Raw genomic sequence first — 25,069 nt, 5'->3', positions numbered from 1 at the left:
TTCAGAGCCAAGAACGGTCATTCTGCATACTGTGCTTCTTCTGTTTGTTTACGATAATTGACCATAATAGCACTCAATGTGTGTATATAATGTAATTCGTAGTTTTAGTCTGTTGCAGGAAAAATAGTTTTATGGCACCTTGACTGAAAACAGCACCTAGACTGAAAACAGTTTAAGCAAGTTAGAATTAAAGTATACTGTGCAGTTGGGATCAAAATATATAGATAGAAGCGGGGAACCTATAAGGACTTGCAGGGAGCATCTCATTTCCCCCTCCCTCACTATTTCCTCTTTCACTTTCCTGAAAGACCCATAGCCTCTTCCCTTTTCCTGCATCCTTCTCTCCCTCCCACCCACCAGCCAATCTGTTTATTTTGCCCCTGTCCTCCTTCCCTCCGCATTTGCCCCTGTCCTCATTCCCTCCTTCCCTCTGCATGCCAGCCTTTACCAGGGAAAACTATGGCCCAGTTGTGCTGTGCTGGCCACAAATCTCGGGGGGGGGGGGGAACCCAGCAGTTACTTCCCCTTCATGTAACAATTCAAGAATGGGAATGGCTTCATTTTTGGTTCAGACAGTCTTATAGGAAACAGCACCAGTTTTACCTCCTGAGGAAGGAAGTTTCAAGTTCATGGGTGGCCACCAAAACAGCCTAGCAGCAAGTTAGCAGATCCCACCACTGATTGTTCTGCAAACCTGGGACTGTCGGACAATAGCAAGCAGCTGGGCCTGGGTACATCATGCAAGTCGTGTGGTATCAATTCACCTGGTGGTTGCTGCCAAGGCTGGCCCTAGTGAGCCCTCTCCCTCAAAGGCCAAAACATCCCTGGAAAGTAATTCACAGTGGGTAGCCGTGTTAGTCTGTCTGCAGTAGTAGAAAAGAGCAAGAGTCCAGTAGCACCATAAAGACTAACAAAAATATTTTCTGGTTGGGTATGAGCTTTCGTGAGCCACAGCTCACTTCTTCAGATACCAGATATCCCTGGAAAGGACACTGCCCCCTGCCCCTATCTTTTACTGACAGAAACCAAGGATTTAAAGATTACAATCCTGTGTGGTTGCCTAGCAATGACCACAGGGCATTTGTTTGTTACAGCTATAAGTTCTACTTGTATGTCATTTGTGGGTGGTTAACCCCCCAATTTTTTTTAAAGATTTTCATTTCCCCCACCCTGCAAACCTGGGACATTTTTGAAGTTTGTAGATAGATCTGTCGTGTCTGTTCATGGCTCCAGTCTCCAGATTTTATTATCCATGGATGTTGAGAATTTAGTCTAACCTTCTCTTGCAGTGAAAGTAGTCTTATGTTGCAGAATAAGGTTGTGAGTTTTGTACCTTCAGGCGGGGCTCAACAAATGCCAGACCCCCCGTTGCCATGGCACCTAAAAACCTCACTGTGATGACTAGTAGTTTCAGCAATGAATTTATTATAGTGTCTTGCAGTGTATATGTATGTGTGTATGGAGGAGAGTTTCTTTATTAAACCCCTACCCTACTATGTGAGCCCCTTTGTAGCCAGCTGACTTTTTGGGTGAGAAACAGCCCTTGTTGTGACAAGAGCAGACCTGATTGACCCCAAATAGGTGTGTTAAGTCTTTCAGGTGGTTAGTTGTGGTTTTTAAAAATATGTAATGTATTTCAAGCACACTTCATATACTTCATCTCAGTAATCTACAATGGGAGATGTGCACCTGTCCCTGCTGTTGCTGCTGGGATAAAAATAAGCACATCAGATACTCAATTTGGGCTGTCTTTGGACTTTTGGGAAGGGATAGAGAAATTACCATCGCCTGTTTTATACCAGAATCCGACTGATGGGTTCGCTGAGCTTCACCGCTGTTATTTAAAACAAAACAAAAACCTTTCTTCAAAGCAAGCTGTCTCTGCATTAGAATGCAGCTTAGGTTTGATAGTAATGACCCTGGGCAATGAGGCAGCAGTGGTAAATAAGGGAGGAAGGTGGGAGAAAAGAGCAATGGAATAGGAACGCTTACCTCCTGAAAGTGAAATTTTAAAAGCGGGGAAAGTGGCTGACGCACGTGAAAGGCAAAAGGAGAGGAAAATCAATTGAATGGAGCCAGCTCTAACAAATTGAAATAGATTGAAAACGGAGACTTGGGTGTATGACGCACAAATTCAGGCTGAAAAAATGTTTACTAGGGCATCCAAGAATACCCCAGAATTGAATACAGTGCTGTCAGCTCCCTCCCCATCTAAGGCATAATGTTGTTCATGCTCGCCCCCCCCCCCTTCACCAAGTGGTGAGACGTTCCAGAGGAAGAGCCTCTGAGCTCAGAAGATTTATGATGTCTTGGTAATATTTGCTTTAGTTACAGTCATACAGATGGGGCATAGAGGAATTCATTTTAAGCAGGAGATCCCCAGAGAAGCATCATGCAAGCCCAGGCATGACACTTTTTGGACAGCTTGCAGTTCTGCCTCTTTTCCAAAGTGGTCTCTTTCAGACTCCAAAATAGTTATTTTCTTTCCATTTACACTCCTGCCCTTAGTTGGGGTACCAGGGTGCCACTTCCACTAAAGCTCTTTTCAGGTGCATAGTCATGTTTGTCTGCAGGAGAAGGACAAGATTCGAGTCCAGTAGCACCTTAAAGGCCCTGACCTGGATGGCCCAGGCTAGCCTGAACTTGGCAGATCTCAGAAGCTAAGCAGGGTCAGCCCTGGTTGGTATTTGCATGGGAGACCACCAAGGAAGTCCAGGGTTGCTACGCAGAGGAAGGTACTGGCAAACCACCTCTGTTAGTCTCTTGCCTTGAAAAACCCATAAGGGGTCACCATAAGTCGACTGCGATTTGACGGCACTTTACACACACACACGGCACCTTAAAGACCAGCAAGATTTCCAGGGTATAAGCTTTCAAAAGTCAAAGATCCTTTTGTCGGATACTTTGTTGGGTATTTGATGAACGGACTTTTGACTCTCAAAAGCTTATTCCCTGGAAATCTTGTTGGTTTTTAAGGTGCTACTGGACTCAAATCTTTCTCTTCTAAGCTCTCTGAACATCATTCAAGCACCCGATCTCCTGGCCTTTGTGTCTCATTGGTAAAGCATCAGCTAATCATTGTGGGCTGTTAAGTTAAGAAGGGAATGGTCAGCCAACAGCCATTGGCTACTCAGCATTGTTAACTTGTGACATAGCTACAAACCTTCTGTTTGGGGCTGGGTGACAGTCCTTTCCCAAAACCCCATCTTTCCTAACCAGACCATTCTGCTAGTACAGGCACACCTTGTTTTATTGCACTACGCTTTATTGTGCTTCGCAGATATTGCGTTTTCTAGCAAGTCTGTTGGCACCATCTTTTTGGCAGCATGTGCTGACTTTGTTTCTCTGTGTCACGTTTTGGTAATTCTCTCAATATTTCAAACTTTTTCATTATTGTTACAGTACGTGTTTTTAGACAAAATGCTATTGCACACTTAGTAGACTGCTGTATAGTGTAAACATAACTTTTATATGCACTGGGAAACAAAAAATAATAATAATTGTGTGACTCACTTTATTGCGATATTCACTTTATTGCGATGGTCTGGAACCGAACCCGTAATATCTCCGAGGTATGCTTGTATAGTATAAACAACCAGTAGTCAAAGGAGTTGTTTCAGCTGTGGGTGGAAGACTTAACAGTACCATCCTAATCATATTTGAACCCTTATAAACCAATTGACTTTAATGGACTTAGAAAGGTATACCTCTGCTTTGGATCACACTGTTAATGGCTTTTGTTTGGGAGTTGACACTTCCAGGGGATTTTGGCACACTCAGCTGGCCCTATGAAAGCTCCAGATGGCATTTTGCCGCACCCTAATCTTCAGAAAGTGAGCGGAATCAGGAGGCAGTAAGTTCCCATTTGGATGCTTGTTGGAGCATTTGCAAGACTGGGCTTGGTTTTAAAATAAAGGTATAGAAGCAGTGTGAAGTGAGCAGAGCTCTGCTCTGTAAACGCAGTGAACTGTCACGGGTGGAATTTTGCTACCCTGTATTCGGCAGTAGAGTGGAAGACTCCAGCCACCTTATCTGGAGCATTTCCAGTTCAATCGGAGCTTGAAATGGAGCAGCAGCAGTTTGCAGTTCCCACCCATCCCCTCCCAAACAACACAGGAGTCTTGTGGCACTTTAAAAACTGATCAGTGTTTTATTCCCACATGTTTACTTTTGCTTGGACAGACTAAGACCCCTACTTCATGGGAATCAGCTGGGACTGCGGTGGCCTTTACCCCAAACACAGCTTAACTCCTTGCTGCTGGGAGAGGGAGTTTGGTGGCTCCCTCTGCTCATGTGTGGGTAACAGAGTTTGTGCTGTAACGTCATTGCACTTGGAATTTCCCCATACCCACCCTCACTGCACTTCAGTCAATGAACATGTAGGTCTATGGGTCTGTGTAGTTTTGCCCGGAAAGAGCATCTTTCCAGGCCAATGATACCCTCTTTGCTAATTTCTTTTCACGTCATAATGGACGGTGCTGTACGTAGTCATGGTAATTAATCACCATGTTCACACTGGGATATACACTAAGAGCAAGGGTAAGGTTTGAAGGTACACAGCAGAGCAGCATTGCTGAAGTCAAGCATATTTGGGTCTGGTTAGTGCCTGGGCGGGAGACTTTGTGGAGACCCTCTATAATGCCCCCTTGAATTTTCTGTAAGAATGGGGGGGATATACTAAATAGCCCCGCAGAAGATGCTCTTAGTTCTTGCATGGTGTGTCTGTCTGGGAAATGCATCAGGTAAAACAGGAACAGGGGTTATTGACTCAGACCAGTCGTGCACGTTTCCGCAATTGCTTCTGGCATTTTTTCAAACTTAATTATCAGTCTTGCAGAGACTAAGTTCATTTTCAGACTGTGGCTCTAGGGGAGGGGTTGCTAATCCTCTCCTCTTGCATACCATTCTCCCACTAGGAAATGGCTCAAGGGATCCACTATTTGTCCAACTGGGGAAACACCTGTACACCTGTACATAAATTTCCCCCATGAGTCAAGTATGTATTTATTTAGGTGGTTTATTATCCTGCTTTCCTCCCTGATGGTGGCCCAAAACACTCTGAAAACATACCTTAGCATAATTGAAACAAATAAAATGAAATTCAGATAACCAAATGGGGGGAGCATAAAACCCCACATCCTCGGCAGATTCTGGATCCAGTGGATGGGCTGCAAGCCAGGGGCCAAGAGCCCTTTGACCCTTGCCCTTCACCTTGTGCCTCTGGCACCAGAAGTTCAGCCTTGAAGTTATTCAGCTAGCAGCCTTGATGCCAGATTCCCTTCCCTGCCACAGGCTCTCTGGGCTCCTTTCAGGGCAAGAAAACTGCATGTTGGTGATGGGTAGCTAGGGCTTTAAAGTAGGGGCATCGAACTCATTTGTTACGAGGGCCAAATATGACATAAATGTCACATGGTGGGGCTGGGCCATACATACCATAAAATTTAATGCCAGGCATTGGAGATACAAACTTTATAGAAGACACAGGCAAAGCCAATTAACAATATTATTATTTTTTACTTTATTTTTTTACTTAAAATACAAACATGCTTAAAACAATAACATTCTTACAGCCCAGATCAGGAGCGGGGGGAGGGGTGGCTGCCCCAGCTGGCGAGCCCACAGTGGATTTGCCAGCCCAGATTGGGATGAGGGGGCGGCTGCCTTGGCTGGCTCACGGGCCTGATAAAAGCAAGGGGCCAGATCCGGCCCTCAGCCCTTATGTTTGACACCCCTGCTTTAAAGCCTCCCCTGGCACCAAAGTCCTGATCCCAAACAGGTCCCCAAGTGCCTGGTAATTAACTCTGAAAAGTTGCTGGGAGCCGTGGAAGCACTCACAATTGGGCTGAGCCTTTTATTTTAATGGCCACGCTTAGGAATAAGTGATTTCTACAGCACTTTTTGTTTTTGGAGTGGATTTTCGCAGCTCTCCTCTCTAAATTGTTGCTACTAGTCAGCAAAGAGAAAAGGTTTTGAGTGTTTTATGCACTTGCGCTGTTGTGCTTTGGTTCCCCCCCCCCCAAGCATTCAAGCTGTTACTCTGCTCCTTCTGCAGTAGTGTTTCTCTCCCCTGCCCACCCGCCAAGGCATAAAAAGCTTCTGCCTGCTAATCCCTAAATTACAAATTCTCTGTATTCCGAAGACACCCTCACTTAGTTTCCTTTGTGTTCTTTTCTCTTCTGCAGGGATTTGGGATGTTGCTCATGGAGGAGGCAGAAAGAATAGCCACAGAAGAGCACGGGTCAAGGAAGATTGCGGTGATTTCAGGTATGACACACACATTTGCTTTCCAGATATAACCTACTGCTAATCTACTGGGGCAGGGCAAGCAAGAGAAAGGGATGGACCCACCGAGTGTGTGAGAAGTGCAGACACCAGAAATTGGGGGGGGGGGGGAGAGGGAGACAGACAGAGAGAGAGAGAGAGAGAGAGAGAGAGTCCTTTATGGCAAAGGTTCCCAGTCTTTGTCAAAGACCGTTTCCTGCCACAAAGCGAATGAACAATGGCACAAATGAACAGATCAAGTTAGTTATAGAGTGCCTCATAAGGTTTAGTGGAAGTTGTAAAAAGAAAAAAAAAAAGATCTCCCCAGTTGGGCCATGGTCTCAGAATGCTGCTATTTTGTTTTATTCAATTTGTACCCTGCCGTCTCCCACCACAGAGTTGGGCTTAAGGTTGATACAGGCAGTACTTAAATCTGAGAGGTGCCTGAGGCTCAGGTGCCTTGTCATCTGCCTTGGAGGGAGAGCCTTGATCCTTAATTCCAAGATCAAACCTCAGCTTGCTCCAAAGCACCCATTCAGCTAAAAACTACAGCCAGCCCTGGCTCTTTAGGAGCATACCAGGATGGTGATATAGATAGTTGTGGCAGTCACAATGCAGCAGTGGGTGGTCTGCCCTTCCCATGTTGAGGAGGAAGTGGGGCCTGGCTGGCAGTCCATCTGCTGGCTCGGTAAAGATGCTTACCATTGAGAGGTCTGGAGGAGCTCTAGCCTCCCTGGCAATTGCCTGACCCTTCTGAAGGAGGAGCTAAGAGCTGTTACCTCAAGGGTGAGATCTGTGCTTAGCTGCCATGAGAGAGGAGTAAGCCAGTTTGTGCAGTGGGGTGCACATCTTATGGGCATAATATTTTTAAAGTTAATTATGAACAACTTGGCTAGTACCTGTTCCAGTGGTTGTGTCACAGTGGAACAGGCAGAATGGCATGCAATTATAACGTTGCTACTATTTTCAATCATTTAAAACTCCCCCCTTTCAGATCTCTAGACTCCTTTTGTGCTCAGATGGATTTGACTGGATCCTAGACATTTTCTCCCAGAACTGAAGCCTAATGTAAAAGGACAATAGTCTAGATAAGGCATGTCTGAAATTTCTCCAAGAGACAGAATGCCATCATGATCCCTCTCTGTGTCTGAATCTCCGTAACTATGTCCAGTGGCTAAAGAGAGCAGTCTTTTTCCTTCCTTCCAACCCATTTTCTTAAGGAGTTACTTGGGGGTGGGGAAGGGGTATCCATTTCTTTCTGCTTCAAAAGCACGCTGTGGTAATGTTAAGAGAAGGTAGTTGGGAAAAAGCTCATTTAATTGCTGATGTTACTAGTTTGAGACTCTGTATAAAGTGGGTAGCTCTTCTCTGTGCTAAAGATTAAGGGGCTCATTCTAATGCTAATATCATCGATTTAGGGATGTACCTGAGTGAATGGGGATACTAAAAGAGAGATGCAGGCTGTGTTGAGTGGATAACTTTTGTAGTGCGTTTCTTCTGTTCCATATAGAACGAGCATGAAATCCAGTCATAATTGTGTTCCTCTGTCTTTCAAGGCATCAGAATTCAAAGCTAGAATCTAAGCCTGCAAAAGAAGAGACTAATAAAAAACCTGCAAAGAATAGACACTTTCAGGCTGTTACCTGGGAAATGCCATCTAACAAGCTCAACTTCCTCTTTAGGTTTTTATCTTAAATAGAAATGCAGCTTGAGTTGACTTCTGTAGTAGAGAACATTAATCCTGCTTGGTTAATTTTGAGAAGAGTAGCATGTTTCGAGAGTTGGTACTACAGCAAAATTATTACCAGCTCCCTATCAGGAGGAGCTAATTTTGTTCCTATCATTTAGGATTGTTCAACCAGACTGTCTTTGAAAACATCAAAATATGCTTCTTTATCATAAGAGTCCCCAAACCTGTTGAGCCTGAGAATTTTGACAACAGGTAATGGACACAACTACAAAATGGCTGCTATGGGAGGCAGGACGAGTCACAAAATGGCTGCCATGGGGAGCAATAACAAAACATTGAGAGATTCTAAACCAAACATCTTCCTATGATAGCAGCAGCTATTTCCAAATGGATGCTCCCTGCAGACCCAAAGGTGGTAACCCCCTGGGATCTTTTGAAGCACTTCTTACTCTAGTGAAATGGAGGAAAGCCAAGATTTATGCTTTGCTTTGGAGGCAAGATGCTTAGAAGAAGCAAGTGGGTGCCAGCAAATACATCAACATGCAGCACAGCACCTATGGATACCATGTTGGGGAATCATTGCTCTCACTGATGGTGTAATGTTGATCTCTGTTCAAGGATGGCCTTACCAGGGGGTACAGTGAATCAGCTGCCTTGGGCGGCAGATTTGGGCGTGCCATTTGCAACATAACCTAAAACGGTCTTGTATGAGTAATTGTTTGTTGGGAGGACTAGTGAGTCAATACACTTTGAGCACTTGAGCGGGCAGTTGCAAGGAGCAGGGCCTTCTCATTAGCACCCTACTGTGGAATAGGTTCCCTAGAAAAGTGTGCCAGGGTAACTTTTCATTCTGTACTCAGGTGTTTGACAAAGCATTTTCAACTGGGCCTTTGTTGGCTAACCTGCTGCTGGGAGACCATTGAGATAGTTTTTGTTTTAATTGACTGTTGCTTTATGTTTTTATGAAACTGCAGCAAGCCTTCAGAAAGTTAGGAAATCTTCATCCTGAACTTTCCTGGGCAGCACTTCTTTCCCCCTTCTCCTCCTCCTCTCATTCTGCTTCGAGATGGTGGTTATTTCGAGTAATTGTTGCTCATTTGCACCATGAAAGCAGCAGAGAAGAGGAGGCACTTAAAGAAAGCTTAAGTGCACATCTTGAACCAGCTTGAAATGCGGGGGCTGGCATTGTGGAGGAAAAGCTGGGATGTTGGCTTAACTTAGCTGTACATTAGGAGATACAGGCTTTCTCTTTGTCTCTCCTTGCAGGGAATCATTCCGACCGCATGGAGGGCCATAGCATCATCGTACGCTGTAGTGGTTGGACCCTGCAAGGGGGCTTTGTGTGTGCATTTACCTGTTTGGAAGAGGCAGAGGGGTTCTGGGTTTCCCCCTTGATTTGTTTTAAAAACTATATTCTTCCAAAAAAAGTAGAGCCATTAGCAGGGATTCTCTGGACCAATTTCTCTCTAAGATATACTGGCATGTAGCAATATCAAAAGATGCCTGTCTTTTCTAGAAAAAAAATCAGAAAAGTGCAATCAAGGAGCCTGCAGAAATGGATGTTATGTATGGCACTTATATCTCACCTTTCTTCCATTATGGAATCGGAGAGGAGGGGTCTCCCATCCAGGTACTGAATAGTCCTAGACCTGCTTAAGTTCAGTAAGCTCTCTAAATCATGTACCCGCCGAACATACTCTCAGTTACTCCCATAGTTGGGAGTAAGAATGGATGGATCAACCTAGAAAGAAGACCCTTTGACTAATCAGCTGTCGAACTGGCTTGCACCTGAAACAGGTGAAGGTCGACCCATGGTAAATGTGCCAGTTATGAAAGCTCTGTCCAGACTATCCAGAGGTACCAGTTTGGGCCTGCATGATATGGATTGGGCCTATCCAAATGAAAAAATTCAAAGCCTCTCATTTGCTCACAGGGATATTGGATATGGGCTTTTCCTCACAGGGACATGGGTAAATAGATATCTATCCAGGATATCTCTGGGTCCAGGCTGACTTCCAGAGGAGTCAATGTATTGAGCTTATTGAACAGTTTAATCCTTGAAGTCTCTTTTCATTTTCAAAAGGACTCTGTTCCTCAGCATGTTCTTAAAGTAGTTTATTCTGCTGGGTGCTTGTGGCATTTTTTCTTTTTGCGCATATTGTCAGAAACAATAACTTTATTTTTTCAAAGTGAGCCCAGTCACACTGACTCTGGGCAGAAGGTAATACATTTCATACACAAATAAATTAAATTGGTACAACGGATGAAAAAATCTGTTTGAGCTCCAGTTGCCAGCAGATAAACGCTTGTAACTAAACGCCAGTCTAAATAAGTACGGAAAAGTTGCCAAAAAAATATTTTCAACATCTCTCAGTGAATGCCCTCCAAGAGCAGTGGAGGCTGAAGGAAGAACCCAGGACCAGCAGAGGAATTCTGGGTTGGCTCATGCCTTTCCTCCTCCTCAGTCATCCAGGAGAGCCTCCCACCGACCTCTAGTCATACTTGCTTTGCCTTTATCTGTGTGTGTTTTCATCTTCTCGCCCATTGAGAAACCCCGTCTCCCAAACCCTGCAGAATTCTCTTAAACACTCATCTGCCAAAAACATTTCAGAATCCTATCTGACACTTCAGTGAGAGCTAAGGAAGAAAGTAAGAACAGATCTCCTGTGGCTCAGTGGTAGAGCATCTGCTCGGCATGCAAAAGGTCCCAGGTTCAATCCCCGGAAAGGCTCTGCACATCTCCAGGCTCTGACACATCTCCAGTTAAAGGGACTAGGCAAGTAGGTGATGTGAAAGACCTCTACCTGAGACCCTGGAGAGCCGCTGCCGGTCTGAGTAGACAATACTGACTTTGATGGACCAAGGGTCTGATTCAGTATAAGGCAGCTTCATGTGTTCATGTGTGACATTCTGCCATGAAGAAACTGAGTGCCATGCCATGTCTTAACCAATCCTTTCCTTACACGGATTCACCACTCCCCACTATTCCAATGGTTAATATTCCGCCGTACTAAAGTTTATTTATTCATTTATTTTTGGATTTATATCCCACCCTCTATCTTGGCCAATGCCGGGCTCAGAGTAGCTAACATCAGTGATATCATAAAACACAATTAAAACAGTCAGTTCAGTGCAATAATTAATTTAAAACCAGTGATTCCAGGCTAAATCAATACCAAAGGTGCTTGATTTTGACCCAACGGGACCTTGGCTGACCGAAAAAGCAGTCAGGCTCCCCCGCTTAGATGGTAAGAAAATTTTTTAAATGTCGGGGGTGGTAGGGAGGCCAGCTCTAATAAAAAAAACGTTACTGCCCTCAGCCATAGGCCTAGCGGAACATCTTGGTCTTACAGGCCCTGCGGAACTGTGACAAGTCCCAAAGAGCCCTAGTCTCCTATGAGAGGGAGTTCAACCAGCTGGGGCCAGGGCCAACAAAGCTCGGGCCCTGACTGAGGACCATGTTAAATTGGCTCTTGCTCCACTTTCAAAGGATTTGTCTCCCTTCTCAGTTCATATTTCATATATTGTTTATTTAAAGTATTTCTGTGTTACCTAAGTTCTCAAGGCTGTTTGCATAAATGGCTACTATGCAAAATGCATAAAATCAGCAATGCTAACCGTAAAACATCGCTGGTTAAAAAAAAAAAAGCAGTATCCCTAGCAGCAAAAACTATCCAACAGGCTATCCTAAGCAATAGTAATAAATTAAAGCAGCAGTGGATAAAATCAAGTTCTTTAATTATAATAATCCAACACAAACTCCACAATCCACAATTATTGCCAAATGCTTGGGAAAACAAAAATGCCATCTTCCCATGCCGCCCGAGCTGCACAAGAGTAGGAACCAGTCTAACTGCAGCAGGGAGGGAGTTCCATACATACGGTGCCAACCGCAGGAACAACACCATGAGCGAACTGATAATGAGGCATAGTAATGAGTCTGTCATCTTCTGAGATGGCATGTTAACTTCTCACTGGGTTGGCTGGTTTCCTGGAAACTTCAGCCTGAAGAAGAGGCTCCTGTTTTAAAAGGAGGCCGCAGGTACCATACGTAAAGCAGAGGATGGGGTATTTGGTGGAGGCCATTAAATAGATGAGGTGTTGGCAAGAATTCTAGAAGAAGGATGAACTTGTTCATCTAGTGGCATCAGAGGGAAAGGAGGAAGAAGAAACTCAAACAAGAGGAAATGTGAGATGCCATGGCCTGTTCCAGAGTTGGCAGTGCCCAGCAAGCCCGAATTCCATCTTGGTTCATGGACTCCAGTGATCTTGGCTGAGCTACCTCTTCCTCACCCGACCTTGGCCGACAAATTGATTTGTTCAGCTTCTGGTCAGTGGTTAATGAATTCAAGCCATCTGCTGCAAACCTGAAAAATGCATCAGTCAAAGAATTATTGAGAGCATGTTTAAAATTTCTATGCTAAGCTCAGGCGCAGGCTTGACACTTGGTAAAAGGCCGGGCCCGGCATTACAGAAAGTCTCCTTCTGATTTACCCCAAGTATCCCTGGAGATGCGGTCACACAAACTTTGTTAATCATCCTCAGCCCTCCACAGTCGCAGCCATAACGTCCTTGCATCGGTTCTCCAATTGTGGCCGCACATTTTTCAGCCACCTCAGTTAGCCTCAATTGTTGGAGTTGCTGCCTGGAAGCTGTATCTGTACACGGCTCAGATCACTCTCTGCATTGCTCTGTATTGGTGTGTTTCCAAGGACATTTGAGATACATATATAAAGCTCATTGAGATAATCTTTCTAATTTGAGATACATACATGAAGCTCATTGGGATAAGCTTCACCAGCTGTGCTCATTTTGAGAACTTGTTCCTTAACCTACCTTGAGGGAGTTTACCTAGTTGGTCAAGAAGTGGGAACCAGCTCCCTAGAATGTTTGTATTGTATCCCTCAGAGACTGAGCCTAATGAAATCTAATCTTTAACTAAAGTCTGTGGCTGAAGTCTGGTATAATGAGGTGTTATTTTTTTCTGATAGTTTTTCGCAACACTAAGCAAATTTGTAAAACTCCAGAGTTGGAGAAGGCTATTTTCTTATTTTGGGTTGACTTCTATTTATGTTTCTACTGTAGCATGGACCAGGATACTCAGACAGCTTGGGTAATGCATGAAACCATCTGGTTGAGGGTTTGGGAAAGCACTGGAGTGAAGGTCTGAACATAATCAATTTTGCAAGAGGGGAAAGGTGCTATTTATTTTTATATCTCACTGTTACATTGGGAAAGATACAGCAATGATAGCCAAGGTGATCAAGGGATTGAAGCTCTGGAAGGATAAGCTAAGCATGGTGTAGTGGTTAACAGCAGTGGACTCTAATCTGAAGAACCGGATTTGATTCCCCACGCATCCACATGAGCGGTGGACTCTAATCTGGCTAACCGGGTTTGTTTCCTCACTCCTCCACATGAAGCCAGCTGGGTGACCTTGGGCTAGTCACAGTTCTCTCTGAACTCTGTCAGCCCACCTACCTCACAAGGTGTCTGTTGTGGGGAGAGAGGAAGGGAAGGAGATTGTAAACCCAATTGATTCTCCTTAAAAGGTAGAGAAAGTCAGCATGTAAAAACCAACTCTTCTTCTTCTAAAGAACTGGAGACTTCACAACGCTTACTAGGCAGACTGTGCTTTACATAAAGAAGTGGTCATAAAGAAGAGAAGAAGAAGAAATAATAGAAGCTTATAAAATTCTGTATAGTAGATAGGAAGAACTTTTTAGTTAGACCATTGGTCTATCATGGTCAGCATTGTCTCCTTTAACTGGCCATGACTCCCTAGCATCTCAGCAGTGGTCTTTCTCCTCACCTACTGATCTGAAAATCGGACCCTTAAACTGGCGTGCAGACAGTTTCACACAGCCTGGCATCTCCTGATTTCCGAGATCTAACTCACAGCAGTTCCGCCCGGTGTTTCCGAAGTCTGGAGAGGCCGGGCAGCATACCTGCAAATTAAATCGAACATCAGCGATGTAGAGGGACACTAAACTGAAGGCGAACATGCCCAGCTTTCAGTTTAACATCTGTCCCCTGCCCCCCCCCCCCCCGCCAGATTTTGATTACAGCAGGGAAGGAAGCAAAACTGAAGCTACGGACCATGGCTGGTCCCAAGCTTTCCATATGTGGGATACTCAACCTGTACTACCTGTTACTTTTTAAAACTGGAGATGTCGGGGATTGAACCTGGAACCTTCAGCATGCTATGCAGATAATCCCCCAGAATTCCTCTTCCATAATACTGGAGTTCGGAGACACCTCGTAAAGTTGATTGGCAGTAGATTCAGGGTAGACATAAAAGAAAGCACTTGTTCACACAGTACGTAATTAGTGGAATTCACTGTCACAGGGTACAGAGCTAGCTGTTTGCTTAAATAAATTAGATACATTCTTGGAAATCAGGTCTGTCAACGGCGGTTAATCATTTTGGTTAATTGGAATTTGCATGTTCAGAGGCAGCCATCTCTGAATACCAATTGCTGAGGGGCTATAAAGAGGAGACTTCAGCCTCTATGCATTCTTGTAGGCTCTGTGGGAGTATTTGGTTGGCCACAGATAAAGAACAGGATACTGAACTAGGTAGACCTTTGGGATCGTTGTGGGGGATGCTTCCCCTGTTTGCAGAACACGAGATATTTTAGTGGAGACCTTGGGAATCAGCTACCTCTAGAAGCAGCAGGTGGTATATGGGGAATGGCTGAAGGAAGGCAAGCAGTCAGACTGGCTGGAGAGACCTGTGGGTTGCCTACTTGAATGGCTTTCGGTTTTATTCTTGAAGTGCTCTGTGCAGCCATACTTTAACCTTGCTCATTTAGAAAATCAGGCCTCTATTGTTCCTGCTCAGAAGATTTGCTGTTGGGAGCCAGAGGTGGGCTTCCTGTCCATAGCAACAGAATGGAGAGAGCCACTCCTTTCCCCTCCCGCCCGCCAGCACTCTTAACACGCCAAACCTAAATTAAACAACTTGTTTATAATGAACTTGATCCTCATTTAAGGTAATTTTCTGCTCCTGCAATGTGAATAGCGTATTAGCATGCCTGCGTCTGCACGTGAAACCCCGAAGCATCAGCCCAGTTGTTCAGAGCACAGAGGAGTTCTGACCCAAATTCCGGTTGCCATCTAATGTTTCTAATGTTGGGGTGTATGTGTGTATAATTTCTCTTTTCTTTTGCATTCGTGAATCTAGACAACATTTAGTCTTTCCCGGATTGGGTTTGCAGACACGCATTTGGTTTTAACTGGATGGGGTTCCTCCCCCTCCCCACCCCCAAAAATGTTGTCAGAAAACTGGTTGCCATCTTTGAAGTCACTGTGTGGAAGAAGCCTGTGTGCTCCGCCAGCATTTTATGCCATGCCTTGTGGGGATAGAAAGATGGGCGGTAGGGTGTTTGTCTGCTGCACAGGATTTTCCACATCTAACGCCACACAGTTAAAGCAGATAATTGGATATGCTGAGCAAAAACAAGAAACAAGGCTCCAAGCTCATAATCCTCAGTATTAGGACCCATTCCTGTTTCTGATAATTAGAACTGGGATTCTTGTGCAAGATTCTGGTACCTCTGACTTTGTGTGTGAAACCTCCAATAGTAGAAGAGCTGGTTTTTATACCCCTTTTCTCCATCGTAAGGAGTCTCAAAGAGGCTTATAATTGCCTTCCCTTCACCCCCAATAACAGGCACCTTGTGAGGTAGGTGGGGCTGAGAGAGACTAGCCCAAGGTCACCCAGCAGGCTTCATGTGGAGGAGCGGGGAAACAAACCCGGTTCTCCAGGTTAGAGTCTGCCGCTTAGGTGGAAGAGCAGGGAATTAAACCCAGTTCTCTAGATTAGAGTCCACCACTCATGAGGAGGAGCAGGGAATCAAACCTGCTGCTCTTAACCACTACACCACACCGGCTCTCGTGTTTGCACAGAAATCATCAAGGTGACGTGTCAGTGCTATCCGGAAACATTTTGCTGTCCCAAGCAGCTACAAGACCCAACGCATGAGCTGCAGCATTTCCTTCAACACTGGAAGAGAGCACTGGCTGTCCCTCTTGGATCACATCCTGCTTCCCTGGTGACTGCAAAAAAGATGCTGCCCTGAGTACTGCTTGGGTTCCTTGTGCTGTTACCTGCTTCTGGCTCCGTGGAATGGCCTGGTACTAGTTGGTGCTGTCGAACTAACTAACTAAAAAATCAGAAGTGTAGCTTGATAATAGCTTGGGGCCTCTGGGTGAACGGCGAGACACGTGTGTTGTTCTTGGCCACGACTGCTCGGTGGCATGGTCACGGTTTCCTCTCTCTGCATTTTAAAGCCAGGGGAAATAATGACGGCTGCGCGGCTGTCGTCTTTCTGGCCATGGAATTGCTGCAGCTGACGGATGGGAGGCATCCTTCAAATAAAGCTCCAAAGGAAAATTGTGGCTAGGACAAGAGAGGGTAAATGCAGTTTAAGAAGTGGGGAAAGATAGTTTGAGTGGGTTTTTTAAAAAATTTACCTTTGGGGTGATCTGTGAGCGCTCCCTGCAAACGTGTAAAAAAAGGAAGGACGTAGTCTCCAAGAATGTATATCTCGCATGCATTGAGCAGCAGGAAAATAGGAAGAGAAGGGCAAGGAATTTGGAAAGGGGGGACTAAATAAAGAAGCTGTTGTACCTCTTTACTCCTTGCCCAGGAACTAACCCCAGTGTTGCCACTCAATAGGTGCTCAAATGAAAGAGCAGTCAGTAGCTGTTTTGAACCGCACTTAGCTGTACGTTTAACACATCTTGAATGTACACCTAAACAAGACGAAGTAGCCCAGTTTTTTCCGTCTTTCCTCAAGGACTTGGATTTTCCAACTCTTTCCCTTCAGAACCTTTTGAACCGTTTTTTCCCCCTCTGAAAGCTAATTCCACCCCACCCTTCCCCCATTGATTCATAAGGACTTTTTTCACCCTGAAGGGATGGCGTTGGCGGCTGCCTTGTCGCCGCGCAGTGGGGGCTTTGTTTTTCCTCGTCTCATTGTTATCATGGCTTGTTTGTCACTCACACACACTCCATAGCTCACAGTGTGTCTTCCTGTGGAAATTGAAAGAAATGGCCACCCTACATCAAGCATGTCAAGCTCCCTCATTGCTGGGCATATTCCCCACCCCACCCTTTAAAGTAAGTTCAGGTGTGCTTCCTTTCCTCATGCTTCATGCAGGGCTTCTAGCCTTCTTGTAGAATGTGGCTACTGCCTTGTAAGAGCCCAAAGCCATGCAGCATTTACGCAAAGGGTTTTTTTTGTTTTGAAGGTGTTTAATCAGTATTCTGTGTTGCGTTTTTTTTTTTTTTCAATTGTGTGGGGTAAAGATATCTGACTTTTTTTTTTGTACGGGCGATATCTGACTGGGAAGAGGAGGGGAAGCTTGAAGAACTGCCGGTCTCTGCTATGAATTAATTACCACGTAGCAAGGTTGATCAGCTTTCCCCCAGACCAGATTTCGATTTGTGTGCCGTCAAGTAGAAAATTAACATGGACACAGGCCAGAAACGTGCCATGCCTGAGTGCGCGCTGTAGCTGAGGAGGCTCAAAAGGAGGGCTGGACTCTAGGAATGGATGACGTCCGAGCCCAATGGCCTTCTGTTAGCCAGTTTTTTAAAAAAATGGCCAGGGGCAAGGACAGCTGCTTTCAACCTCCAAATATCCTTTTTTTGTTTTTAGAGAGGTCTGGTGCACATGCCCCTCTCCCTTAGAAGAAGGCACAGATTCCTTGAGTTAAGGGAAGATTCCTTTAGCACCAGTTACTTTACAGGGGTATAACCTGGGAACATTTGGTGGTGATTGTATAAGGTGAGCAGAGCCATGGGTCAGACCTCCACTTTGGGGTAGCAGGACAAGAGTGTTCTTTGTTAAAGATCCTGAGTTATAGAAATTCAGCAGGTTGCAAATTTGGGCAAAAATGAATAGGGGACTTGGAATTTTGTTCTGATAACAGTGTGGTCTTCTAGTTGATCTCTGGAGAGGCAGCATGTAAATTTCCTAATCATCACTGTTATTAACTTCACTCATAGCCCACCTTTCTCAGTAAGATTCAAGGCAGATTACGAAATATGACCAGCAATTCAGACAGCAAAGGCCTCCACGGTGTGGAGGGCTAGGATTACAAAAACTGGGAAACACTGCAAAGCAAAACTGCCTAGCGCAACAAAACCATCCCATTTGTTTGGGAGACACCTGGGCCTAGAAATACTTTATGTGAGTAATAATCTTGGAGAGTCCCAGTTCTCCAAAGGCTCTTTGTGAATAATCCTTAAAAATATCAGAAGATAAGGAGAGTTGCTGGAACAGACCCAAGATCCATCGAGTCTAGTTTCCTCTTTCCCACCATGGCCACCAGACTGCCTCAAGAAGGCCTACAAACAAAGGATGGGTCCCAAAGGCCTCCCTTGACTTCCAGCAACCAGTATTCAAAAGTATACTGAACATGGAGGTTCCACTTAGCCATCAAGGCTGATAACCATTGGTAGACCTATTCTCCATGAATTCATCTAATCGCCTTCTAAAGCCGTCTGATCTAGCGGCCATGGCTACCTCTTCTGGCAGTTAGTTCCATAAGATGCCTTCTTCTGTTGTGCCCCACAGGATGCCTCCTACAAGTCCCTCCTATTTGAGAAGTATAAGGGGAAAGTAATGCATAGGCACCCAGCACCCTGGGAATTTGCCCTCTGGAGGTTCATCAGGGAGTCTACTGTATGGGTATTTCATTTATGTTTCACACTCTGTGCAGGCCCTTGGAGACCTTTTCAGGAACCATCTTTCAAGTGCCAAAGTTAATGGTGGAAAGCATCCCTAAGATCTATGGCAGGGGTACATCAAATGCCAACGGGGAAGTTTGTAATAGTGGAAGAGTTTATTATGCTTAACTAAGGGGAGAATACAGAGTTCAGGTTTGCCAACAAGCCGGGGGAAATTGTCCTGTCCCTTTAATAGAGGCTAAATGTGTGGAAATGGGCTGCTAAAGCTTTTCATGGCGTGGATCTGAAGAACATCACCTGGTATTTGCTGCAGATCAAACTGATATGAAAGGACAGCTAAACAAGGTTGAGGTATCTGTTATATTTCTATTCTTGCCTTTGAAAGTAGTCTAAGAACTTCCACAGAGGCTCCAGATGGAGTGATTACATCTCATTGATCTCCTAGAGAGATGGTGATATTTCATTAATGACTCTGCAGCTCTGCCCCATCCCCAGCTGTACTGAGCATCTTGACAGGAGACACTTTCTACAGCAGAGAAAAAACATGTACAGAAAAGATTTTTTAAAAAAGATTTCAAATTAATTAAATGTTTTTCATTCTTGTAAAACTTCCCAATAACTTACCATGTGCTTAATTTGAACCCAGGGTAGTTTTTCAGTTCCAGGGCAGAGTTCTAGAATATATGGAATTAATACTTGAAGAACAGTGTCTCTGAGCATCTGCTAACTGCCTGTTCTTCATTACTGAATAAGCACCGCCAGCCAACATATTGGGGGAGGGGGTGAAAAAATGGATTCCAGATGGTCATAAGGCTTTTGCCATCTCATATTTTAGATGCTAGGTGCTGGATTTCATTGTTTCAAATATATACACCCCTCATTTATTTTGCAAGAAGAGGAGATCAGCTATTTTACCTTTGTTTTGGAAGAGTTAAGCAAAGCAGTTATCACCGCTGAGATAATAAATTAAATGCCTGCCTCAGGGATTGGTCTTGAAACTGATAATTTGTTGTAGAGATGGGCCCGGGCTTTGTTAGATACTAAAATGAATAATAATTGTGTGTCAACAATTCATAACTGACTCATGGCAACCCCAGGACCTTGGGGTTTTCAAGGCAAGAGTTGACAAGAGGTGGTTTACCACTGCCTTCTTCTGCAAAGCAACCCCAGTCTTCCTTGGTGGTCTCCCATCCAAATACTAACCATAGCCAACCCTGCTTAGCTTTTGAGCTCTGACAAGATCAAGCTAGGCTGAGGTATCAGGCTGCTGGATACTGGAATAAGTATCGACATTGTCCTGAATAAACTGACCTTTTTTTCCTAATTTGTTATAGCTATTATAACACTGCATTTAGCATATTTATATAACTTTCCAACGTACAATGAAACCTAAAAAAAATCGCCTGCATTATTGCAATCAGATATGCTAGAGGAATCATCCTTAGTGGGAAGGGAATGTGGGTGTAATTGCCTGTCAGCTACCCAGTTCAGCAGGTAACCTTGGGAAAGTCACTGGCTTACATCCAAGGTAGTGTTTCCATGGACAGAAGGATTTCTGTCCATGGAGTGTGACTTTCTCACCTCCCCTCTCCTGATGCAGCCAAAAATCCCCTATCCCCTAGCAACAGCATTTCAGGGGGTATTTTGGGCTGCCGTTGGAAGTAGGAGGTGAGAAAGTTGCATTCCATGGACAAAAAATCCCTTCGGTCCATAAAAGATAAAGCACCGGGTTAGTACTGTCCTATGGGGTGACATCCCATCCCATCATTTACTAGGCAGACTTTGTTTATGGGGTGGTTTGCCATTGCCTTCCCCAGTCATCTACACTTTATCCCCACCACGCTGGTACTCATTTTACCGACCTTGGAAAGATGGAAGGCTGAGTCAACCTTGAGCCAGCTACCTGAAACCGACTTCTGTCGAGATTGAACTCAGGTTGTGAGCAGAGCTTTTGACTGCAGTACTGCAGCTTACCACTCTGTGCCACGGGGCTCCATAGAAGTACTCAGTTGGATCTAAGCCACTGTCTTGTTCCCAAGAATGTTAGAATAAAATGCAACACGTTTGTGCCTTCATTTTTGTGCCCTGAGTTCAGAGACTGGGCTACATGTGGGGTTTTTATACACATGGAAGAACTCCATGTTTGCAAAAGCTCTGCGTTCTCTTCTGTTGGGCAGGGGAATGTGTTGTTCATGCACCAGCAGGAAATGGGGGGGGGGGACAGGTTCCATCATAGAAGAGAACAGGATGCCCCTCCCCGTCCCTGCTGGCAAGGCTTGTAAAAATTGGTAAGGTGTTCTTTCTGTAATAAGCTTCTGTGTTCATAACTTCTGAGGGACTCACATTTTCATCAGGCCAGATAGAAATAACAGCTGAATCTTGAGTTTATGAAAAGAGGAATTCCATCAGTCACAAACTTTTAAGCCCCTGAATGATGAAAGCAGTTTCCAGTGTTAATCCAGCTCAAGGCAAACTTAATTTAAACTTTCCAGGGCTTGTGTTCACTTGGAAGCTAAAGGGCTGCAATGCATAGATACCTTGATCTTGGCTGCACCTGTTTCCTGGGATCAGTTTGCTAATAATGTGCTGCGCAGAACTACAAACCTTCTGAACCCCAAAGAATGGACTACGGGTATGGGATGCTATTACTTTGTTAAAGCTAAGCAGGCCTGAGCCCAGTCAGGCCCTGAATGGTCAACTGAATGGAAACCCCATTTAAACTGCTTCAGGCTTCCCGACACCTAGTTGCTTGTTAAGGCTTTAACAAAGAATACTTGCATTTTGGCTTCCATTCGGCCATGATGCTTGCAGAGGGCTCTTGGGTCAGTCACCATCTCTCAGGCTGATCTAAGTGGGATAAAATGGTGTAGCTCTCCATGTGCCCCTAAGCTCTGTAAAAGAAAAGGGCAAGACAAAAAAATATGTGATCATGTACATGGGAGCATATTAATTTAAAGTGTATGGGGAGGCCCTTCTCACAAAGTGCTTCTGCCTTCCAAGGGTGAGGAAAGGGTGACTGCAAAAAATGGGGGTCTGATTGCTATGGCACTCTCTCCCCAAAGAGGCCCACCGGGCTCCTTTGCTGGAAAAGTAGTGAAGACTAGACCATCCCTGGGGCTGCTGAGGATGCTGCTTTAGTTTCGGTTTTTGCTAGTAGTCTGCTGCGGTGGTTGCATGTCTGTCTGTGAATTTATGGCTTTCTACTTGTGCTCTGTGATGGGACAGAAACCTTAAATGGATATGTCTCTGGTGACAGGCAAGGGCCCCGTTATCTTTCTGCAATTTAGAGCTTGGCTAGCAGGGGTGGCTGCAGCTGTTGTTGTTTTTCCTGTAATGGCTCTGCCTCTCCGTAGGGCGCTAACAAAGAGCCACTGTTCCTCCGCAGAGTGGGATTTATCCAAGATTTGAGCTCTGCAGGATCTGATTAGGGAGCAGAGGCGGGGCGGGGGGGATGAATGTGCCTTTATGAAGAACAATTGTCTTCGAAATCCTCTTCCCTCTCGATGAGAAAATTTAATTGTGGTTGCAGAGCCCACTTGTACTTTGCGAAATGGAGGTCAAGGATTATTTGGAGATCAGTCGGCGCTCTGGCGATATCAGGGCTCTTCTGCCCACGGTAACGATCTCTGCAGATGGGTCACTCCTTATTCACATTTGGTAGCTTGAGGTCAAGCCGCGTTCAGGCCTCTGAGGCGAGCATGTGCCTCCACAGTAAGAAACTAATGCAGCTTTTCTGCCCCCATGTGTTGCCTCTCTCTCTGTCCCTGGTTGAAAGCCTGGCATACTATGTGTGTCTTTAGGACAGTGATTTAGAAGGTACCTCAACTGATGGGACTTAATGAAATCCAGAGGATCCTCTTTTTATGCAAATATAAGACTGTTAACCTACTCATCCCTAAACGACTTGGCTCAAGGCTCAGTGGTAGAACTCTGCCTTTTAGTTCAGCAAATCTACAGTTCAGTCCCTGATTATTGCCACATAACAGCTCTTAGGTGACAAAGCTGGGTAAAGGTAATTGCGCCCGAGGCCGTGGAGAGCCACTGTGAGCAGACAGTACTGAATTAGGGGGACCAGTGTTCAAGTTTTGTAGGCTCCTGTGTTCCTAACAGTAGATCCTTATTGCAACTTCTGAAATTGACTGCACAGTACACTCTTGAGTATACTGTCCATGCTCAGAGTTAGGATATTGGGAGATCTATGACGGGATTCTCCCAAGGTTTGTAAAATGATGTTAACCGCTCTTGATTCATCTTCAGGCCATTGGGGGGGGGGCTTTATTCTTTGACACATACCCTTGTGGTCTTACTAAAAAACTATAAAACAGATATACACAAAAGAGATACGCAGTATAATTAGCTCTAAAAGAGAAAAAGACAGACAGCTCGTCTTTTTTCTTTTTATGGTGAATTACTGCACTGGAGCTGGAGAGCGTGAGCAGTGAAACTGCACAAGGGTAGATTTTAAAACCCTTCTCTCCCCCTCTCTCTAAATCAGGGCCCTGTGTGTGTGTGTGAAGTGCCGTCAAATCGCAGCCGACTTATGACCCCTTTTTGGGGTTTTCATGGCAAGAGACTAACAGAGGTGGTTTGCCAGTGCCTTCCTCTGCACAGCAACCCTGGTATTCCTTGGTGGTCTCCCATCCAAATACTAACCAGGGCTGACCCTACTTAGCTTCTGAGATCTGACGAGATCAGGCTAGCCTGGGCCATCCAGGTCAGGGCCCCTGTGTAAATACTAGCATTTTTACAAAACTGGATCTGTCTGTTTCATGCACACATTGGATTGGCATTTGAGTCATCCTTGTTTTCACGTTAGCAGCTTTTCAATCCAGAACCATCACAATTTAGTGGTAAAGTGTTGGAGATGAGAGGCATAAGTGGATGCGCTCTGCTCAGTCACGAACACACTGAGTAGCCTTGGGCTAAGTCACACTGTCTCAGCCTGAATTCCACATCTGGGGTGGGGAAATATTGAAAAAATTGCAAAATAACTGGCTGCCTATTTATCTGTAATCTCTACCCTTTGTCCTTGATTTGAGGTGTTGTGATACTATGGAATGAGCACAGACATTCTTGGTGAGGGAAAAGCACAGAAAGTATTGACGCTGCTGTGAGACGTAGATGGTTGGTTTGAGTGGCGGAAACATGCCACAGAGAGTTTAAGGAAAGGAATAAGGTATGGCTCGAGGGCAGGCAGTTAGCTGGCCAATACAGAAAGAGAGATGGGAAAGCACCTCCTGTGGGAGAGGTGGCAGGCGGGGTCTGTGTGCTGCTTGAGGCAAATAGATAAGAAAGGCTTGAAGGAAGCAGTGACAGAAAATAAATTTAATCATTAGAAGTAGGGAGTCAATTTGGATTCTCTTGTACAGAGCATCTCTTGTCAGACTTCATCTTTTTTGCAGTCTTAATATCCATTGCCAGTATATCCACTGATAAATTTGTCCTTTTGGTTTTTGCTTGCAGGTGTAGGCACCAGGGATTACTACCGGAAGATCGGCTATGAGCTGGAAGGACCCTATATGGTGAAAAGACTGGACTGATGGATTTAGCCCGACATATTATGAACGCCTGTCTTAGCACCGTTCATCCTGCTCAGGTGCATTGCAGGGAGGAAATGATATATTCCTGCTCAGAGAACAAACGCTGGTCCCCAGCAAACATCAGCTGACTGCAAAGAGCTCCGTTCTGCTTGAGGTCCCTGTCACAGTCCCAGAATCTTTGCAGGGGCTCCCCTAAATGACCTGTCCTTTGCCCCGAGCATGGCAGAGGCGACTTGACCTTTGCTGCCCTTCCCTTATTATGGTCCACACAAAAACAAAACAACGTTGCCTTTGACTGCAGGCCTCAGTTATATTCAGAGTCCCATTGATCACGCAATGAAGTGGAGATCGCCCTCTGCAGCAGCTTGGCGCCCAGTCTGAAATTTCCATATTGATGTTTTGTTGCATTTCCGTTTTGCATCAGCCAGCTTGGTTTTTTACTCTTAATGAGAAATCCTGGTTTTATTTGGGGGGGGGGGAGAGGGGTGCGTAAAACCCTGCTTTTATCTGCAAGGCCCTTGAAAAGGGCTAGAATGTTTCTATTCACATATTCTAACAGCTTTCACTGGGTTAGCGGGAGAGCCATTTTTTTCCCATTGAGAACTTGAGGCAGGGGGAATGATCTTTTGAAGTTATTTATATCCGACGGGCATCCTTCCAAGAAAGGAGTTTTTGTTTGGTCTCTCGCCAGGCTTCTCCCAAGATTGTGAGGAATCCTGACACAGTTCCTTTTTCTGCAATGCTGAAACTGTAGAGTGTGTTGTAATAAAGTCTGTGTTGGAGTTTAGTATTTTTCACTTCTTTGTTAGGAAGCTACAAATCAGAATCCTGCTGCCCGACATTACCCATTTTCTCCTGTAGCAAGGGAGAATCTGC

At 45.0% G+C, this 25,069-nt stretch overlaps 1 protein-coding gene across 1 annotated transcript in view; it reads left to right on the top strand.

The window, feature by feature from the left end:
- Nucleotides 1-24,197, top strand: part of ELP3 (elongator acetyltransferase complex subunit 3) — a 93,309-nt gene extending 69,112 nt beyond the window's left edge. Inside the window, exons 14-15 of the mRNA XM_056852807.1 lie at nucleotides 6,183-6,264; nucleotides 24,117-24,197. Coding sequence (XP_056708785.1) covers nucleotides 6,183-6,264; nucleotides 24,117-24,193 — 159 coding nt within the window. The 3' untranslated portion in view covers nucleotides 24,194-24,197. The remainder of the gene's footprint in view (nucleotides 1-6,182; nucleotides 6,265-24,116) is intronic.
- Nucleotides 24,198-25,069: the final 872 nt, after the last annotated feature.

Source organism: Euleptes europaea, chromosome 7 (assembly GCF_029931775.1).
Source record: "Euleptes europaea isolate rEulEur1 chromosome 7, rEulEur1.hap1, whole genome shotgun sequence".
Lineage (NCBI taxonomy): Eukaryota > Metazoa > Chordata > Lepidosauria > Squamata > Sphaerodactylidae > Euleptes > Euleptes europaea.
Note: the sequence above shows the minus strand (reverse complement) of the source record. Positions and strands in the feature narration are given on the sequence as shown.